The sequence below is a fragment of the Cornus florida genome, unplaced genomic scaffold (genome assembly GCF_030987335.1).
Source record: "Cornus florida cultivar Cherokee Brave unplaced genomic scaffold, ASM3098733v1 CherokeeBrave_3.0.0_Hap2_Chr10, whole genome shotgun sequence".
NCBI classification, from domain to species: Eukaryota; Viridiplantae; Streptophyta; class Magnoliopsida; order Cornales; family Cornaceae; genus Cornus; species Cornus florida.
Genome location: NW_026775580.1, coordinates 20125860 through 20147262, shown reverse-complemented (window position 1 = coordinate 20147262; position 21403 = coordinate 20125860). Strand labels below are relative to the sequence as shown.

The 21403-nt window shown below is 35.1% G+C and overlaps 1 protein-coding gene across 1 annotated transcript; it reads right to left on the bottom strand.

Annotated features, from left to right (window-relative positions):
* Positions 1-1471: 1471 nt before the first annotated feature.
* Positions 1472-15596, bottom strand: LOC132276682 (uncharacterized protein At1g76660). Its single transcript, XM_059778238.1, has 3 exons — positions 14978-15596; positions 2512-3691; positions 1472-2021 (listed from the first exon to the last, which is right to left on the bottom strand). Exons 1-3 carry the CDS (start codon positions 15029-15031, stop codon positions 1807-1809), a joined length of 1449 nt encoding a protein of 482 aa, XP_059634221.1. The 5' UTR covers positions 15032-15596; the 3' UTR covers positions 1472-1806.
* Between the last annotated feature and the right edge of the window lie 5807 nt (positions 15597-21403).

Genomic DNA, 21403 nt, shown 5'->3' with positions numbered 1-21403 from the left:
AAATATTATGCAATTGTCATGCAATTGTTATTGGTCCAAGTGATTGTCCATTAGTTATTTATTTGTGTTTTTTTTAGACATAATTATCATGCAATTGTTATTGGTCCAAGTGTTCTAATTAATTGTCCATTAGCCCTTTTTTTTTTTTTTTTTTTTTTTTTTTTTTTTTTTTTTTTAAAATGAGGAAACTCATATTAATATAGGTGTCAAATATAACGTAGATAAACCTAAAATACAAAGTTGTTATTGTAAATTTGTACTCTCTCTATCCCAAAATACTTAACATGTTTGGAGAATTCAATACTTGACTTTTGGGAAATCCAACATTTTATGGTAGTGAAATTTTAATAATTTTTTATTGTATTGATAAGAGTGAATTTTTCAATATACTCTTATTAAAGACAAAATAGTAATCCGTAATTAATGCATATGTTTAATTAAAATGATAATTTTGAAAAAAAATACTACATCCATTTTTAGAACGAGACATCTAGTATGGGATATCCTAAAATAAAAAGATGAACAAATATTTTGGGAACACAAAGAGTAATTAATTAGTAGCAAAATATCATTTTGTCATTTTTGTTTCTCTTTCCTCGTTCTTTTTCTTCTTTTAGTAGCTTCACCTCCTCACACTTTGTGAGAGCTAGTGTGAGAGCTAAGCTAAACAAAGCCTTGAGCTTCTCAATTAGAGAATATGCAATTGACAAATAGAATAAGGTAGATTAGCAAAGTGTAAGTAAGACCTGGCAGAGCGCCATAGCCCATCATCCGAGAGGATGACGACTAGGTCCCCTAAATACCCTAATTACAGCAGCAGCATAAAAACTATATCTTTCCTACTATTATACCAAATTTTCACCAATTCCAATTCTAATGCACTAATTTCATGCAGAAGAACGTAACATTAATACTTTCACTCACCGGCCATATTGAACATCACCTGAATGAGAGGAGCAAGTATTAAGTGTGCCCAATATTGCAGTCCGTGTTGTACACGCACCCACGCGTGTACATGGACACATGGTTAGATTTCACCCATTCCAATTCTAATGCACTAATTTCATGCAGAAGAACGTAACATTAATACTTTCACTCACCTATGGTGGCCATATTGAACATCACCTTAATGAGAGGAGCAAGTATTAAGTGTGCCCAATATTGCAGTCCGTGTTGTACACGCACCCACGCGTGTACATGGACACATGGTTAGCTGTAATGTACCCGGTGCATAGTGTACCAGGCACATCATATATATTCTCCTGAATGAGGCGAGGTCAGGCAGAAAAACTGCCAGAACCTTGGATGGATGGCTTTTTGTGGCACAACACAAGCACCACCCTCCCTGACTTCAACACACTATTTTTCATTCCAAAGATAAAAAAACTAATTATAAAAATGTGCACAAGCCCTATTCCAGATATATATAGGTATATATATATATATATAATTACTACAATTTGGACTGTCCTTGCAGGGTAACACACTCTCAAATCAATAGATAAACTGATGAGTTGCAATTAAGTTTCATGCTCCATTTCACTTTCGAGTAAAACCATATCTTCCAGATATATACCTACCGACTCATTACATATATAACATGGAAAGCTAGGAGTAGAATTAATATAGAGACGATACAACCCATCAACCAGAAAAAGCCAAGTTCCAAACGAGAGAGGTAAAGGAGAGCATGTTAGATCATAGGTTAGATCACCTATTACCGGAACCCCCAACAGATGCACGTGAAATACAAAAACTGCAAAGTAATACATACAGAACACAACTTCGTTTCTTCTGCTCCAAAGACTACTCATGCCAACCAAATTCTCCTTTTCTTTCTCTCAAGCTTCTCCCTCTCCTATAGTCGATTTCTGCATCAGAGCTTGATAAACCCAGATTATATTTTCTGCCACTTTTGGAAGACCCCATCTTGGAGAATATATCCTCTTCATCACTCCGAGTATGGTTACCTGGTGTTCTTCGCCCAGAAAGATCCCCAGGTTGCCTCCAAGACATATGATCTGAGCCCATACATTAAAGGAACATAATAGACGTCAGTAAACAGAATGCAGCACGAGAAGAAGAATATACTAAAAACCAGCAGGGAAAAAAGGTTTTACTGAATGAAGACTCAATTCTACACAAATAATGGAGCCTAGGAACACTAGGCCTTTCAATTGCTTCAAGTACTAAATTTCAATCAAGATAAGAAATGGTTGTACAACAGAACAATAGTCAATATTAGTTCAACGCACCATCTCCTCTGCATTTGCATCAGTGTAGCAGATTAAGAGCCAAAAAATAAAAAAAGACAGGAAACCATATTTCCAGAATAAAAGAAAGGATATTAACGCACTGCCATTTGATTGCTGATACGCTATAGTAGGAGAGGCATTTTAAGTGTTATAACATGTTTAGCTTTTATGCACCAATTTTGAGATTCCTTTTTCTTTTTTTTTTTTGGCAACACTAAAACAGGGATTGTATTTATATTAAGTATCAGTAGTTCACCTTCAAAACCATTGCATGAACCAGGCACTTCACAGCGGACCCCATCATCAACATGATCTAATTCTGGTTTGTTGTTTTTTGGACTTAGCAAGTTTCCATGTGTTCTATCTGCTTTTTGTCTTTCACTTGATGATGCAAGCACCGCACTGTCCTCCATAGGAGGCTTATTAGAAGTAAAAGGCCTCATGGTGAAAGAGTCCTCCAATACGTCAGAGATCTCCACATATTGAGTTGTAGTGATAATTTCATCTGCACTGAACCCAAAGGATGCTCTGTAAGCTTCTATTTCCTCCACGTCTTGTTTGGAAGTTTTATTCTGCCTGTTCTGATGCCCATTTCCACCATTAGAATAAACATCTGATTCCCTTGAGACACTTAGCCTCCCTCCAGAATGAGGAAGAGTTTGATCCAGATAGAATTGTGCAAATGTAGCAGGGCAGAAGAAATTTGAATCTTGAGACAACTTGGAGGCACCAGCTGTATCAAGCCCAAAGAACCTGCCAGACTCCGACCTCGGATATTTAGCATCTTGAGAAGAAATTGAAGGATCCCACTGGGGGGGAAACTCCCGCTCAGGAAACGATGATGACAGACAGTCACCAGAGGTCCTTGAAACAGGTGATATGAGACTACTGGCAGGACTTCCAGGATATAGGGAATATGTTGCTTGAAGATCATTTGCAGTGAGGTAATTGTTCTTCTCAGTACTTTTGAGACCCATGGAAGATGAAAGAAACTGAGCAAAAGGAACATCCGGAGAAGAGGGAGTAGTGAGGTGTGCCATCTCTGGTGGGGGGGTGAGTGGAGCAGTAGATGGCTCAGTCGTGAAAGTCGAAAAAACAGGGGGAGATACAAGTTGTGTTTCATGGGCATATGGTCCTGTCGCATACATAGTGGACGGACCTTCAGGCGAGTTGGCAGACATTGACAAGAAACAGCTGGGTGACTGAGCTGTTGAAGGAAGTGCAGAATTTGAGAAGGATGCGGGTGAAGATGGTGGAGCTAAAAGAGATGGTGCTAGTGTTGTAGTCTGATTAGTCAACCCACCAGGTTGAGGTCCATTTGGCTGATTTGCCAATCCATTGGCCTCTGGAATACGAGATGAAGGCACAATACGTTTCCCACCTTTTTGCTTGCCGAAACAAGACAATCCACTCAAACATCCTACCCATCTCTTGCGCTGTCAATGCAGTCTAGCATTAGAAATTTGATCCCATATTTCTAACCAGAAAATATAAATGACAATCAAAAGAAAGGGAAGAAAGAAACTGAAAGACTAAAATACTAAATTGAGTAAAAACATAATTTCTTGAGTACCCAATCCTGTGACAACCGTATTAATATTTTCAAAAACCCAATCCATATTCCATACCAATAAACCAATACAACTTCAAAAATTATTTCCAAAAAATCAGGTACCTTTTCTTATAGGGCCCAGATTTCACAGCACAAAACTACAAAGCAGCTTAGATCAAGATTTTAGAATTTATTAGCAACAAGAACTACCTCCTTAATGGACAAATTAAACAATTAAAGTGTAGGCACATAATGATGGGGAACGGGGTGTGATTCGCACACGAGCTGCATGTGTTCCAACATTACTTTTGGAGAAGAGGGAAAGAGAAATAAAATTGGGATTTTTAGTAATTTAGGGGGTTTATTTATGCTTATTGTTATATTTGATCATGTTTGAATTTTAGGGTCATTTTGATATTTTTATGTTTTAGGGTTTGCTTAATAATTTGCCTATTTAAAGGCTCCTTTGTAATTTGAGAACTCAGTTTTTGAGAAATTGAATATTATCGTTGAGTTTGTGAACGCTCTGTGTCCTCCTCCCTTCTTGTTCTTGTTGTTCTTAATCCCTCCGTCTATCTATCCTACCTCCTTCAATCTGATTCTCATCGCTATTCTTCTGTCTTCTCACCTCCTTCGTCTAGCCTCATCTTATCTTCTCATCCTCATCCCTTTCTTTCTTTCTAGTTACTATAAGTTACTACTTGTCCTGCGTCACATAAACAATCAAATGTTTCACACAATGTCAATGAAAATTCGGGAACAGTGGGAGTTAACTAGAAAAATAAATGGTATAAAAATGTTCTGAAGAAAGAAAGTCATAGAGTTGTATGTTCAAATTTCAAGGTGAGGGTGTGTTTTATTCATTCCGTGAAAATAAGAAAATAAACAAATAAGGAAAAGTCTGAAGTTCCCATTGCTTTGGGAGTGACAAATCACAATCCAATAGAACTTTACCGCACTTGGAGAAAGTGGATTCATCCTTAATCCTCGGAACCATTTATAACCAGTAATTTTCTCTTTCTAGTTAATATGATTTTATTTAGAAGTTCTCTATCTTGAATTTGTATCTTTAGTAATGTATGAATTAAAATAGCTCATGGGATCAAGAGCTTAGTTCTAGACTTCTAGTACTTATCTCCTCTACTTTCCAAGTAAAGAAAAGGGTAAATTGGCCTAACCTCACCTGGCGCTTGCACACAATCGGACAAAACACTCTCAACACCCCCAGTCAAAATTAAAAAGCCTTAACGCATCCAAACAGCTCGTGTGAAATGACAAAAGTACCCTCATTAGTTTTCATCAGCATCCTTGCCTTTATCCCATACGAATGGGGTCAACCACATGATGTTTTTCCATTTTATTCTATTACATTTCATGCCCCCTCTTGCATTCAAATTTTTAAAGTCATTTTAATTACTTCATTTCTAATTAGTTTGGTCGGCCTTGCTGTCTCTAACCTTCTATGCAACCTAATCTTCCTTTTCTCACTTGTGCAACGGCCGACCTACATTGTATGTGTTCATACCACCTAAGTCTGCTTTTTCTTGGTTGGTGATTAATAGGTAATATTCCTAACCTCTCTCGCACTTTAATTAGTAAACCTTATATATATATATATATATATATATATATATACACGAGTAACATTTCATTAAAAGGAGCTCAAGAGGGGATTGCTCCCAAGAATACACAAAATACCCAAAAGTGGCCAACTATAATCTCATACTATCAACAAAGTTCACAAGTTCACCCACAGATATTCAATTTCGCCCATTAACCCAAAAGAATAAAGAAATCAAAATAGCGTATTTGAGAGATCAAATAGGTGTCTCCTATCCATCAAAGGATCTCCTATTTCTCTCGTGCCACAAGCCCCGCCAAAAACAAAGGGGAGTGACCCTCCATGCATCTCTAGCTCAACTATACATTATACATCCTCTCCAAGGTTGATTAGTAAACCTATCTCTTTAAGTCACCACTATCATCCATCTCAATAGTCTCATTTCAGCTAACTTAAATGCACTGCTCTTCTTTTACTTTCCTTTTGTTCCCTTAGCGCCCAGCACCCTGCCGCGACTATCCATTAGGTGTTTATTTTTTTATCACATATGATGTCACTAATCTATTTTAATATTGTTCATCATATTCTAGTCCTGCTAGTAATATCATCACCTATCCTCCTCTCTTTTTTCCCTATTATTTATCATAAGATCAAAAATGATTATTTTGATTATTTCTTTGGTCTTGAATTGTTATCATTATTTTACCACCTTTTGAGACACTATTAAATTTACATTCCATGTATTTTTTCTTTTCTTACTAATTTTTCATCTTTTTGTTTCTAATGCATTTCTCCATAATTCTAATTTTGTTCCTAAAACTTCCTTAGTAGTATCAAACAACACTATGTCATCAGCAAACAACATGCACCAGGAAGTGTCTTCTTGTACATCTTTTGTTATCCATTTAAGACTATTGTAAATAGCTATGGGCTAAGGATTGATCCTTAATGTAGTAGCATTGTATTAGAAAAATCATTAGTTTCTCCAAAGATGATACAAATTTAAATATTTTTCTCGTTATACATATCCTTAATTGTCAGCCGAGATATGATAGGCTAGAATCATTGCTGTAACTTACCATATTATCCTAAATATGATAAGCTAGAATTATGGGATTTGACTCTATTTAAACATATGTCTAAGCATAGAATATACAATGATTTTATTCAGTTTCCTTTCTTGTAATATTTTAGTATATAAATACTAGAGCCGTGAATGAGTATTCAAAAGCCTCATTGAAGGCTTTCCTGTAGCGACAAATGTAGCGAACCCAATATAAATCAAGAAACACGACAGAAAAATAAACATACCACACACAAAGAACACAAAGATTTAGCGTCGTTTGGCAAAGCCTACATCCACGGTGAAGATCCAGCAAAAGTTTGCATTATTCGAAAAACAGGAGATTACAAGTTTCAGCCCCAAACCTTAGCTCTCGCTCTCACCCTCTTTCCCTGCAATTTTCAATGTCTCAATCATCCCACTCCAAACCCAAAGTGCCCTTATATATCAAAAACAGGTCAAAAAGTTTCCTCAGGGGCAAGCCCACAAACCCTAGAGCTTCAACGGGTCATCGGGTCACAACACGACCCGATACCAAATTAGGGCCACAACATCACATTTACATATTATTAATCTCATTCAAGCCTTTACATGTATTCCTTATATATTATATTTCTTCTTGGTCCGAAAGCAACGACGGTGTTGCAAGTTCAGCACCATCCATTCAGGAATGGTCTTTGGAGACATTGTTGATGGTTTGTGGTCTGAGGAGACATTGGTGATTCTTTCACCTACATTTTTAAACATGTGTATTAAGGGGACATGGACTAAGGAGACAAGAATGGTCGTTTATGGTCTAAGGAGACAATAATGGTTATTCATGGTTTGAGGAGACATGGTTGGTTGCTTATGGTCTGAGAAGACATTGTAAACAGTTCATGGTCTGAGGAGACACTAGCTAAGTCAGATAAGACGTATCCACGGTGGTTTAGAGAAAATGTCATGGTTATGTCTTGGCTAGTCAATTTAATGCGGCCAAACATAAGTCGTTGGCTAAATATTTATAAAGACCGTGTTTGAGGATGCATTGTCTAAATTGGGCATCTCAAATATCCAAGCACCAACTTGAGGGGGAATTTTAGTCGAGATATGATAGGCTAGAATCATAGATGTAACTTACCATATTAGCCGAGATATGATAGGCTAGAATTATGGGATTTGATTGTATTTACGCTTATGTCTAGGCATAGAATATGCAATGATTTTATTCAATTTCCTTTCTTGTAATATTAACATGTGCTCTTTTTAATATATAAATATCAGAGCGTGAATGAGTGTTTAAAAGCCTCATTCAAGCCTTTACATAGTATTAATGTCATTCAAATCTTTACATAGTATTAATGGCATTCAAACCTTTACATATTTGTCTTGCATTCCTTCTATCTTGTATTTCTTCTTTAATAATCTTTACAAGTAATAAGAGGATTCATTCTCTTTATAAACCCACCAAATTATATCCATTAGTGAGTATCATATGTCTTCTCTAAGTCCGTGAGAACATTGTGCAAATCTTTTTGTTTGTTTCTAAAATCTTCTATTAATTATTTAATAAATAAATGGCCTCCACAATACATTCCTTATATAAATCAACAATTATTTTTAGACACTTTGAATTTATTTCTTAATCTTTATTTTAATTCCCTGATAATTACGCACTTTTGTTTTGTGGCCAACTGAGTTGCTGATGTAAGTGTGACTTCGTAAAAAGAAAAATCTAACCCTAATGAAATTTATAGAGTTTTACACCAATCATCCTAAACGAACTTTACATCTCTATTTCTCACTCCGCCTTCTTTATCTGGAACCCCATTCTCATACAAAATCAAGGATTCATTACATATAATCTTTGATTTTGCATGAAAGCAACCAGATCTACATTGTAGTAGTTACCTACCATTATACCTACTTATTTGTTGATTTTGAGGAATGATTATGAGTGTCATTTGTCATGATCATGGTTAGGAAGATGGTTAATACATCAGAAAGTTTGGTGGGTTGTAATTCGAGTGATGAGAACTAGGTAACTGACTTTTTTCTCATCATCAAAGTTAAGGTTTTACATATATGAGGATTTCAAACAACTCCAATTGGTAAAGCTTTGCTTGCCATCATTTGCATATGACTTTTGTTGTCATCCATGCAATTATTTGAGATAAGGGTTCAAGATTGAGAAATATAGTATCATAATCCTAACTCTAATACAGAGTAGCGCGAGGCCACAATCTAGGGGGGCCTGAAAGGTCTTATTTAACAATTAATGAACTTGGCATAATGGGTCATATTTAACAATTAACAAACTTTGTCCGAACTTCAAATTGTATCACAACTAACTAAAATTTAATTATCAAACGGTAAACATGTAAAAATAAGTGGAGTGTAGAAATGCAAAAACATAATACACGTGAACACTAATTTTACAGTAAAAACCTAAGCAAGTAATAATTACAAGACCTAGACTAGAGAGATCAATCCACCATAAGAGAGAAGTTTACAACAAGGTTAACTAAATTTTCCAAATCCTAGTTATTTCTTGACACGAACTTACACCAAACTCCCCACTCGAGTCACCAGGCGCGGCTCCATCAACAGATCCACTCCTCCTTTAGTATATTGATCTCCATGACAGGTGACAGCTGGTCAGTTATTTGTTAAGCGGAACTTGTAAGGTGTTGAAATCCTTGAAGCTCTAGGAATTGTATGTTTCAACACTTATGATCACTCACCATCTATATGTATCATGAATGAAAAAAAAAATCCTAGCAACTGGACTGCTAGGATGCACTATATGCCTCACAAAAATATGATGCTCAATATATGCTCTCTATGATTGTTGTAAGCTTCCATAGGTTTTTTGAGAGTATAAGATCTTATTTATAGATGTTGGAGAATGGGGACAGAAGTTTAGGGTTAAAAGAGTCCAAATTAGATTTTGAAATTGCAATTTTGCAATTTTCCGTCAATCGATGAAAGCTTCAATTAATAGAACCTAGTCCAGAATTGATGAAAAAAGCCTCAGTTGGTAGAACCTAGCTCAGGATTGATGGAAAAAAGCTTTGATTGATAGAATCTAGTCCAGTGAGTCTCGATTGATCCTTCGACCAATCGAACTCCTACATGCAGTTTAAAAACTCTAACACGTACAATGAGAATGAAAGTATATCAACCCTAAATTGGTGAGTGCACAATATTGATAGTTGAATTTACCCTTTTGCCATTGTTAAACTTGTGTTTCCAAAACAATGACTCAAAGAGGGGGGAGGGGGGTGGTTCAATTGAGTCATTAGGCAAGCTCAGTAGCCTTTCGATTTGGCTCAGTACTTGAATCTTGATGCACAAACAGAGTATAGCAATTAGGTGCTTGGTGTGCAAACATAGATTAATAGTGACAATCACAAAGTAGAGAATGCAAAACTCAAAAGATAAGAAGAGTTAGAGAGGTGCAAACTCAACAACACCAAGATTTACGAGGTTCAGTTACCCTGCCTATCTAGCTTCTCCTTCACGGGTGTTGGAAAACCTTTACACTCTTCCTTCACACGTGGAAGAGAACCTTTACAAGTCCTGCAAGCTGTCCTTGCTAAATGAGCAGCACCCACCTAGACTTAAAGAAGGTTGCACCAACCTTCTGTTCTATCGCTCACAAGATATATATCAGTTACAACACAAGGATGGCGTCCCTATTTCTAGATAGATTTTACAACTAAAGCTCACTACAAATACCTCTCAAAAGATAGATATAAAATCAAGCTCTTTTCTCTAGAGTAATAGATGAAACAAGTGAAGAAAGCTCAACTTCTAGAGAATAGAATTGAAGACCTCTTTGACTTTCATGGAGTCCGTGAGATCTAAGATTACTCTAAGCTAGCCCCCCAAAACTATCTTTGCTTTTTGAAAAGATTCCAAAATGTTGAGCTCAAAAAGATTTTCAAAATTTTCCCAAATGTTTTTCACTACAGATTCAATTCGAAGCGCAAATGGTATGGGTGAGGGAACCTCGTATTTAGAGTCTCATGTAGTCATTAGAGTACTTGTGAGACTGTTTGGAAACAGGGCTGTAAAAAGACATCTTGTCCTTTTGGCCAGACGTTTAGTCCTTTAAAGTGAGTCTTAGCGCTGGGATGGAGCTAGGAATTCATTTCAGGGGAGGCACCATATTAAACAGGATAAAATAATTTTTTATTAGCTAACAGTGCAGTAGTGACAGTTGAGTATTCAAAATTCATATAGTATTTTTAATTCAAAAAACAATTGTTATAAAACATTTTTGAAAACATAAATACGAACACTAAGGGTCTTTTTGGCAACAAGTTCTACTTTGCATTTTCAATTTCATATCAAACAGATATAGTAACATTTTTTCCCTTTTGTGGTGCGATTTATTCCAAAACAAAAACATGTTTGGAAACTAATTTGTTGCACAATGTTTCATAAAGAAATAAAAATAAAAATGTTTGAATTATTTTTAAAAAATGGCATTTACATTCCATTGGTTTTTTTTATTAAAATTCACATTACAGTTGTTCAGTTACAATAATAAAAAACAAGTGGAAAATAAAAAAATAAAATAAAATGAAATGAAAAAATATGAGAGAACTTTGAAGGAAAAAAATAAAAGTTTGATTGAATAAAGGGAATGCAAATATTTTGAAGAGAATAAAAAACATAAAAAAGAAGAAGAGTAAGAATGAAGGAATTAGAGAAATTTAATAAAAAAAAAAGAGGATAATTTCAGAGGGTATTTTATAAATTATTTACCTAAGATTAAAAAAAATAAAATTAATGGGGCCGCCCGCCTGCGGGGTGGGGAAGGTGGGTTAAGGTGCCCTCCTGGGCCCGTGCTGGCTCCATCCCTGTCTCAACGCATTCCTGTTCCATTCCCTCGTAGATATGTTGTTAGCATATCCTGAGATTTTTAAGCTTTCGACTCTTTGCCACTTTTACAAAGGGTAAACAACATCTTGTGAAAACGAGAAGGAGTCTTGTTGGCTAACAACTGAGATTTCTAAGCTCAGCTCTTGGTTCATTGCCAACTCTACAAGGGGAAGACGTCTTGTGGTATTATGTAGACATCTTGTGGTGCTCCCCTGGGCCCATGCTGGCTCCGTCCCTGTCTCAGCGCGTTCCTGTTCCTGTTCCTGTTCCATTCCCTCGTAGACGTCTTGTTAGCATATCCTGAGATTTCTGAGCTCTCAACTCTTTGCCACTTTTACAAGGGGTAGATGTCTTGTTGGCTAACACCTGAGATTTCTGAGCTCTCAGTTCTTTGCCAACCCTACAAGGGGAAGACGTCTTGTGGAATCATGTAGACATCTTGGGGCCTTTACCTGATCCTTTGGCATTTTCAGTGCCTCGTTAAAACAAGAAGACATCTAGTTCAATTCAAATTTTTGAATAAAACAATGTTGGCGCTAAAGTGACCCCGAATGACTATTTGGTCCATTTTAATAAAAATAGTTGTAAGTGTATGGGCTAAGTCATTTTTCCTAGGGACCTTAAAAAACATTTGATTTAACTTTAAAGCTTAGGTCCTTATTTTTAAATCCTAAGGGTTGACTTTTGAATCATCATGCGACATATATTGCTTTACAAGGATTCTAGCTCTCACCAACCCCTTAGCCCCATGGTCTTGAACTTGATCTCCAACTTTGAGTTCCATTGCCACAGGCTTGATACATATTTGAGCTTGAGCATTTAATTCCATAGATCTATATCGTACTTGAGTTTTATAGAATTTCCTAAAAATCACCATGCTAAAGTAGAATATTAAATTCCCACATTAATAGGTTGTAATCATCAAAATTTCCAAGATGCCTTGACTTGAAACCTTGGGATTAACACCTTGGACTAAGGTAACTCAACCAACTGAAGCCCTTTTTTTACACATTGTAGCTGATACATATATATAGAGAGAGAGAGAGGTTACACTATTCATGCACCATCAGAAAATCCATCGATCCAAGCCCACATTTACATATTGTAGCTGATAGAGCAAGAGTAAGAGACGAATCTGCATTTTTATCCTAACCTCAGTGAATGTTAACCACACTTTTTGAATAAGCTCTACACGTGCAAGTGCAAAACTTTAGGGGAGTTCAGGGTAATTTACCCTAAAAAAAAGTTGACAGTATTCCAAATTGTTACCCCCATGTAGGGTTGCAAATCAACCAAACTGTTCATAAACAGCTCGAGATGGACTCATTTAAAACACGATGCTAGCTAGTTCATGAGTACACTAATCGAGTTCGAGCTCAATTTTTTAGCTCATTTAGTAAATGAGCTGGCTGAACTCGTTGATGAACATAGACTTGTGTAGGCTCGTATAAGTTTATCAATGAGCCAAAGCAGTCTTTAACACGAGCTCAAACTGAGCCCCAACACGAATACAATACAAGGTTGCATTTTAAGAGTCTAGCCAAACCCAAGCACAACTTTTCAAACTCATCACGATTCCGAGCTGAACCCACAAAAGAATGAGCCGAGCTCGAATAGACTACTCGGTGCATTTAAAACCCTATCTCCATCCTCCACATGCTATACCCTGTCCTTTTTCCATTATGTCCAAAGGAAATCCCAAAAGGGGAAAATAGAAAAGAAAAGATATCATTACCTATTGCCCCAACTTATGCCTTATGACCCATCTTGATGTTATTATATTACAAGTATACAACACGATACATTTCACAAGAAAAAGAAGCATATGTAATATTAATATAATATCATCATGGATGATATGATCTGCAATCTTGGAAAAGTATTTTCCACAACTGTGTGAATCATTTTTTTTCAGAAACATCATAAATTTAATACCTTTTATGAGAATTTCATATCCAATTTATAAATTAATGCAACAAAATACCATATACATTTTGTGAAAACACCTTAACTAAGCCCAAACTTCATCTTTAAATATGCACAAGATGTACTTCTGATGCTTATCTTATATGAAAATTAACATTACTCTTAAGGAATTTTAGTAATAGCTACTTATCAAAAATAAATAATTTCTACTTCCTTTATTGCATAATCTTCCACTCCAATCAATTCCCTATATAAATATTTAAATATGTCTTTTAGTAAAGAACATGAAAAATAACATAAAGAAACATAAATTAATATCAAATAAAATATATGAGTTGACAATGATATATAGAAGAGGTAAGGACTCCACCTAACTCTGCGAACTGGTGTTGCATGTGTAAGGAGTCGGGAGAATCAATGAACAACCTCCTCCTCCGCTGTCCAATGGTGAGGGATGTGTGGTCTATGTTCTTGATTATCTTTGGAATGAATTGGGTGTCACCCGCTTCTACAATTGACATGTTGGAGGCTTGGAGAGGGTGTATAGTTAGTGGAGAGCCGAGCCAGGGATGCGTGGAGGGCCGCAGCAGCTGCCCCCTTTGTTTATGGTGGGGATTGTGGCTCGAGAGGAATAAGAGATCTTTTGATAAAGAGGAATCTCCTATTTGGTCTCTCAAATACAACATATTGTGTTCTTAATTTTTTTGGGTTAATGGGTCTAATTGTTTATCATTGGGGCATCTTTTGGAGGTTGTGGATAGTTTGAAATTATAGTGGCACCTAGGGCGTCTTTGGTTGTTTCTGGGAGCGCTCCCCTTTTGAGGGTCTTTAATGAAATCTTACTTATCAAAACAAAAACAAAAAAACACAAACACGTATATAGATTTGAAAAAAAAAAAAAAATTGGAAGAAAGTCAAAAACCAGATAAACTTCCATAAAATACATAATGATAAAAATTAAAAGCCAAAACTTTGCTAAATCTATTACCTGCAGAGTATTTGACTGCCTAAGAAGCAATTAATTGCTTGGTCTGTTTCAGTCTTGAGTAACAAATTAAGACTTTTAAGTTGCAAGTATCTGAAACATCTTCAAAGGAGATTTTTTTTTTTTTTTTTTTTTTTTTTAATCAAAATTGCTTTAGTAGACATCCAATCATAAGCAGGTTTATCTTCATATCACAAACAAACCCTTTCCCCTACAGACATGCAGATTGTATTGAGCTGTTTAAGTGTCAATTTAGGAAATAGTCCAGTAGATTCCTCAAACACGAAAGCAAGATAACCCAACAAGCAAGTAGCAAGCCACAAGAGAGAAGTGACACATTTCGTGTAAAGTGAACATCACCGGCTTAGAATCCCCTACCGACCCAGATCAGATCAGATCTGGCTAAGAAGGAAAACTCCAATCAACCAGAATAACTCTGACAAATAAGTAGAGGGGTTGTGGTCAACAAAGAGTCTTACAACCTAAATGTGAAGTGGCTGAGAGGGTTCTTAGTAAACGAACCCACCCCACAACAGATCTGACCGAAAGAACCAACATTGTGGAAATGCAATTGCAGCAACCTAAAACAGCTCACTCAAGAAAACCACATTACAACACAATTGCAGTAATATATAGATAATAAATGCACGAAATTATCAAAAAATATATATTAAAAAATCAAATATTATGTGCATCTATATGTTGTATAATTAAAAAGCAAAGCAAATATAACAAAGACTGATTAGATCTGAATGGGAAATACCCGTGGTGGTGGTGGTTCTTGCTGATGTGGAAATCCGTTATGCTCCGACCCCATTGTTAATCTTGAACCAACCCACTTTCTTCTTCTTCTTCTTCTTTCTGTCACTGCTGTTCTGTGTCTATTCTATCCAAGCTAATAATTTTAGGCAAATGAGCTTTACAAACCTTTTTCACCCCATTTGCATTTCTTTATATATTCGCTTATAAACTATAAAGAATTATACATATGTGTGTGTAAATATATATAAATATATAAATTTATGGACGAGCTCCGAGTCTGAACTAGAAGCTGACAGTGTAGATTTTGCAGATAGAGAGAGATGGAAAGAGAGATCTATATCTAGTAATGTAATTAAAAAGGGATCTTAATCAAAGACAGGGAAAGACAAAAGCGAAAAAGACGCTAGTGAGAGAAAGGGAAAGGGAAAGGGAAAGGGAAAGGGATGGAGATGCTCCTTTCATTTTTATTATTTATTTATATGAGAGTAATTTTCTTTTTGTTTCCTAGGGCTTGAGGAATGTGGGGAGGGGGAGGGGGAGGGGAGGGAAGGGAAGGGAAGTGAGATAGTAGTACTTGGGATTAGCAAAGAGGAGAGAAGTGAAGAGAAATCGTTGATTTGATGATAGTTGTGTAGAGACTTTAGAGCTGTACATACACGTACTAACATGCGTGTTGTGAATTGTGTGCGTGTTGATTCGCCTTTAATTGGCGAGTGAGGATAAGGTGTTGTTCGCGCGTATGCGCGTGTCATTTCTAGGAAGCCTTTGTGTTTTTTTTTCTTTTTCTTTATAAATAAAGATTAAACAAAAGAGAGTTGCTATTTCCACACTTACTTTTGCTTCAACATCTTCTTTAGCGTATAGGAGCACTATACAATTATTATTATATATACATATGATATGAGTGTGTATATATATCATTATGTGGATACATTTAGAGAGAGAGATATATAGATGAGAAAGAAAGTGGCTGTCCGATCAGACGTTCACACTAGGTCTTTGATAAGTCTCTGTTTTTTTGGATTAAAGTCTTCTTTTGCGATACAGCCATCATTTTAGAAAAAAAAAGTTCGCATGTAAGGTTAAATGTTATAACATTTTTATAACGTGTATTATTAATTCTTCTTACTGATTGGGATAGATGCACCGTACAAATGAGAATTTTAATTCTTATTTTCCTACATATTAAAAAATCAGATTGAAGAGTAATTTTGTCTTTTTCATTTCTAACGGTGGGATGGATGAGTATACAAAATTAAGTGGTGTGTCAAAAAAATTATATAAAAATAAATAAATATATAAAATAAAATTAAGTGAAGTGAAGCAACGTAAATTCAAACGGAAATTAAAAAAAAAAAAAAAAAAAAAAATCAATTTGTTGTGCAGATACATCATACACTTGGATACAAAATCATTTCCCAATTTTGACTCAAAATAAAATTATTGCAATACAGTCATGATGTACTCCATATGTTTCATGCATCCCCAATTTTGACTTCAATTGTAGCTTGTTTTTCTTGGAGTATGCACTTGCTTTTGACGATGCTATAAATTGCTGCCCAAAAGAAGATATGAAGTTTGTTGTCCCAATACTCTTTTCGCCCCGGTTCACAACTTTGACTCAATCATATATGGATCCTATTTCACCTGTTTTTAATTTGCGGGGTTCGACCCTGTTTTTAATTTCTATTGTGACTCGGTATATAAGTGTCATGGTTTGTATTGTTCTCGTAGAACACTGAAATTCTAAGGAGAGAGAGAGAGAGAGAGTGAAACAAAAAGAGTGTATTGAGATAAAGGTATAAAGATATTTTTAGGGTTGAAAGCAAAAAATATTCTTATGATATGCATATTGCATACAGAGTGTATAACTATCAATATATTATGAAAATTCACTAACATTCAACTTTGAGTAAAGAATGGCCTAAATGGTAAAAAGACTAAAGTATCCTTATATGACTGAATAAAAAATAATTAAAAAAAAATTAAATGTGAAATGATTAAAGTGTCTTTTTTTTTTTTTTTTTCTCTTGTTATTCTTATATACAAGGACATTATTGAAAGAAAAAAAAAAGGGTATTTTCACAATACACGTGACTAAATTTGTAACAAAATAGTAACTTCAAACCCTTCTTTGATCATTTTTTCAAACCCAAAAAAAATGTTAGGGGCAATATTTGTTCAATATTTAAATATTAAGGGTTTTTTTCTCACTTTGCCCGCTATTTTTCTAGTCAAATCTCTTCACCAATCTTGAACGTGAGCGTAGATTATAAGTTGAACCATGTTAAACCTTTACATTAAGTGTGACTCTTTTTTTTATGTTATTATTGACGGAAACAAATAAGCGGAAAAAGGTAAATTTTAATTTTAATTATTTTTTAAAAAAATATGTCTATACATGTAATTATGTTATTAGAGGGGGACCATAACAGACTTGAAGCAAGTCCCTATCATGGAATACAAGTTGCATCTCTAACCGGTTCCCCATACAAGAATTCAACCTCTGCTTTTTCACCATCATGAAGATGAAACCTATAAGAAGATAGCAAATGGATATATTTGTTTTTAAAAAGGAAAGTGTTTAGGCAAAGGAAAAAGCACCAATCATACGTCAACATGTGTGGTGTGTTTGTGTAGGATGAGTAAAAAAAAATTAAATTAAAAATTAAGGGTCTATTTGATTTGTAACTATAAAAAAATAAATATATCTTTTTAGATAATTAAAAATCAAAAATTATATAAAAATTCTGTTTTGATTATGTTTGGTTCAGTTTTTTGCTTTTATTTATGTACAAAAATTGTATGTTTTCAAATTACTACTTTTTTAATTCTCTGAAAATAGTTTTTTATTTTTAAAGTTCTTGATACAAACCAAGCAAGTCTTACGTAACCCAAAAATATATCTATATATAAAACAACTACATTATAACCTGTAAAAATGACAAAAAGAAACTTACCAAATGAAAATCCAAACTTAACATTCACAAAACACAGCATTACAGCATTGTAGCAGCTTCTGCATGGTGTACACATTCTAAATTGCAGGAGAGTAAGCTAACACAGTATGGTTCAATAGAATAAAAATGAATATTAACTGATTGAATTCAAGTGATTAATTAATTTGACCTCGGTTCAATTCCTTTCCCTCCTTTGATAAGGTTCGAAACCATGGATGAAATGGAGACACAATAAATTGAATGAAATAATATCACCAGTGTTCAGTCATCGAGATCAGATTATCTTCCACAATAAGTTAGAGGAAAATAATCTTATTAGTGTGCAGTCATTGAGATCAGATTTATCATATAGGGACATGTGAAAAAAGAGTCATTCTCTCATTGCATGACGGAATCCTATACTTTTTGGACGGTCCACATTGTCCAGGAAAACTTCCCTGCATGTAGTCATAGGACCGTCCAAAAATTATGGACCCTCGCCTACACAGGAAAGGATTTGAATCCATACGGAACATGGATAAATTTGTGGAAAAGAGACATCGAGATCAGTTTTACCATATAGGGACGTGTGAAAAAAGAGTTTTCGAAGGGTTCACATTGTTGAGAAAGACTTCCCTACAAAAATTATGAACCCTCACACGCACGGGAAAGGGTTTGAATTCATACAGAACATAGATAAATCTGTCGAGAAGTGGAGCCAAAAAAAAAAAAAAAGTAATACAACAGACAAGGATAGGCAATAAGGTGCCAATTGCAAAACTATTTTAACATAGTACGATCCTCATTGTCGAGAAAGGCTTCCCTGCACGTAGTGATAGGACCGTTCAAAAATTATGAACCCTCACCTGCACAAGAAAGGATTTAAATTCGTATAGAACATGTATGAATCTGTCAAGAAGAGAAGAGCCGAATATAAAAATAAAATAAATAAATAAAGAAGAGTAGTACAACCGACAAGGAAAGGCACGAAGGTACCAATTGCAAAACTATTTTAACAGAGTTATTGAAATACTAGCATAGCACGATACATGCACATGGATAAAAGAAAATGATGGCAAATATGATTTTAAAAGGGACTTAAAAATTCAAGTGGGACAAAACGAGGAGGAGAAATAAAGGGTAAATTAAGGCAACCAACAAACAAGTCCTTGTCATTTTCCTTACAAATTAGTGGCATCAAAGAATGACACTATGTAGTAATGGAAGTAGAGACAATGACGATGATGATACAGCGATACATATATAAAACATGAAGATGTCACGAGTCCAGCTAAAAACCTAGTGATACATACTAAAACATGAAGATGTCGAAGTAAATAATTTATCTTTATATAAAACCAAAGCAAACGAACTCCGATCATAATTCACTTAGAACTTTTAACTAATATTAGTTTTCAAGTCTCAGGTCTGATTCCGTTACATCATGTCGGTTGTGCAACATGTTGACCGCATATGCGGTCAAACCAACAAATTCCCAGCTCCACCTCCTTTTGCTTTTTCTTGTATATTTGATGATGTAGATGTTGCATAACATTACAGACCCATATCAAAACATCAGTCTCTGCAGTTCAATTTCTATTGTAGTAAAAGAGAAAAATAAAAAAAAAAACTACAGTTTGGGTTTAATGACCGTTACTATTTTTCAAACTCCATAAATAGCAACCAATAACTTGACTTCCCAATGTTTTTGCTTTATTTGTCTGCTTAATGGTTCTTCCGCCAAAAGTAAGTTGATCAAAGTACAATTTGCATGTTGGCCCCCCCACTGAACCTCATCAATGTGAGAGATAAAATGCTATAAATATCTCATAAACTAATTTTACAACTATAAAATTAAGCAATTGCCCTTTTCACTTTTGTTTTTGTTGCGTTTGAGAATACCGAATTAAGGAGTGCCACTTATGAAGAAAAAGTTATCGATTCAGTAGTCCCAAACACAGCGTTTGATTAATTCATCCACCAAGATACATTTGGGCCTTTTGGAACTGATTTTGAAATTTCTTGGTCTTTGCATGATCCATGTCCTCTATATTCCCTTCAAATGCACATGATTTGTGTTTGTCTGGAACGATTGGAGTGCATGTGACCATGTGATGAATATTGCATATTCTTCTCCATCACAAATCATAGATGCACATGCAATTCATCTTATTTAATGTAAAAAAAATATGGATACATTCATTTCCAAACAGAAAATAATAATAATAATAATAATAAATAAATAAATAGCAAAAAAAAAAACCCTTCAACTACCCATCTGAAAATAGATGAAGCAGAATGAAGCCGACCTGCCGGATTCGAACCGACTACCAAAGGATTCAAGCAATTTCAGGATAAGAACCCTGATCTTGTCCAACCCTTTTCTAACTCTTCCTTTTGAGCTAAGGTCGGAAGCATGCCTCAGATACGTTGTACTTGGCATCATAGTGTCCAATTGCTGCGCCTAAATAGTTTTTAACTCAAACTAGTTGTTACATTCAATTGTAGTCCCAACTAAGTACAACATGAGAGAAATGTGCCACATCTCTAAGTGGTTATCACAATTTGAAGCCTCTCTCTCTCTCTCTCACACACACACACACACCAGTAAAAACATCAATAAACCCTTCAAACTAACAAACCATTGTGTGTAATTCTTCATAAGTTATTCGGTAGATAATATTTGTTGACTCTTAAACCTCTGAGATACCACTTGGCCCAAAGTCACTTCCATCAACATTTATTTATTTACCATTTTCATATCATTTTAGTGACATTTTAGGTTTTTTAAGTGACATTTTGGTTTGCAACAATAGTCTTTTATTACAAAAAAAAAAAAAAAAAAAAAAAAAAAAAAAAAAAAAAACCCAATTTGGATTAGAATAACAAAGAAAGACACCACATGCGAATTGAGAAATTCTTCAACTGGTCTGCAAACAAGAACAGAGATGAATTGGTTCATTACTTTTTGACCAATAAACCAAAAATGGGGTTTTATTTAACTTGCATTTTAATCTAAAGTACGTGTTGTAACATCCTCAAACCCATGTATACTTCCTTCTACAATTGGACTTTGGATTTCGCCGTGCTGCGGAGCAAGGGTTTAATCCCATCATTTACAACATTCTCACAAATACAGAATACTTCTTCCAAATGCTGTTTTTCACATTTCAATCTCTCGTCGTGTGTATAAACCCTTTTACTCTTTTGGGTAATTATTATTAGTTTTTAATGGAGATTTGCTATTATTGGTTTAGTTGTGTGATATGTATTGGGCACTGTATCAGAAGACATGACCACCTCAGCGCTAATGTAAAGAGGGAGGCAAAGATAACACATACCAGAGGGCCCCAAGACCTCCCGCCACAGCAGTTAGAATTGGATATACTACTTGATTCACTCCTGCGCCAAAAGAGTGTACAAAAAAAAAAAAAAAAAAAAAAAAAAAAAAAAAAAAACTAATAATTAAGACTAGTTTTGAGGTTTAT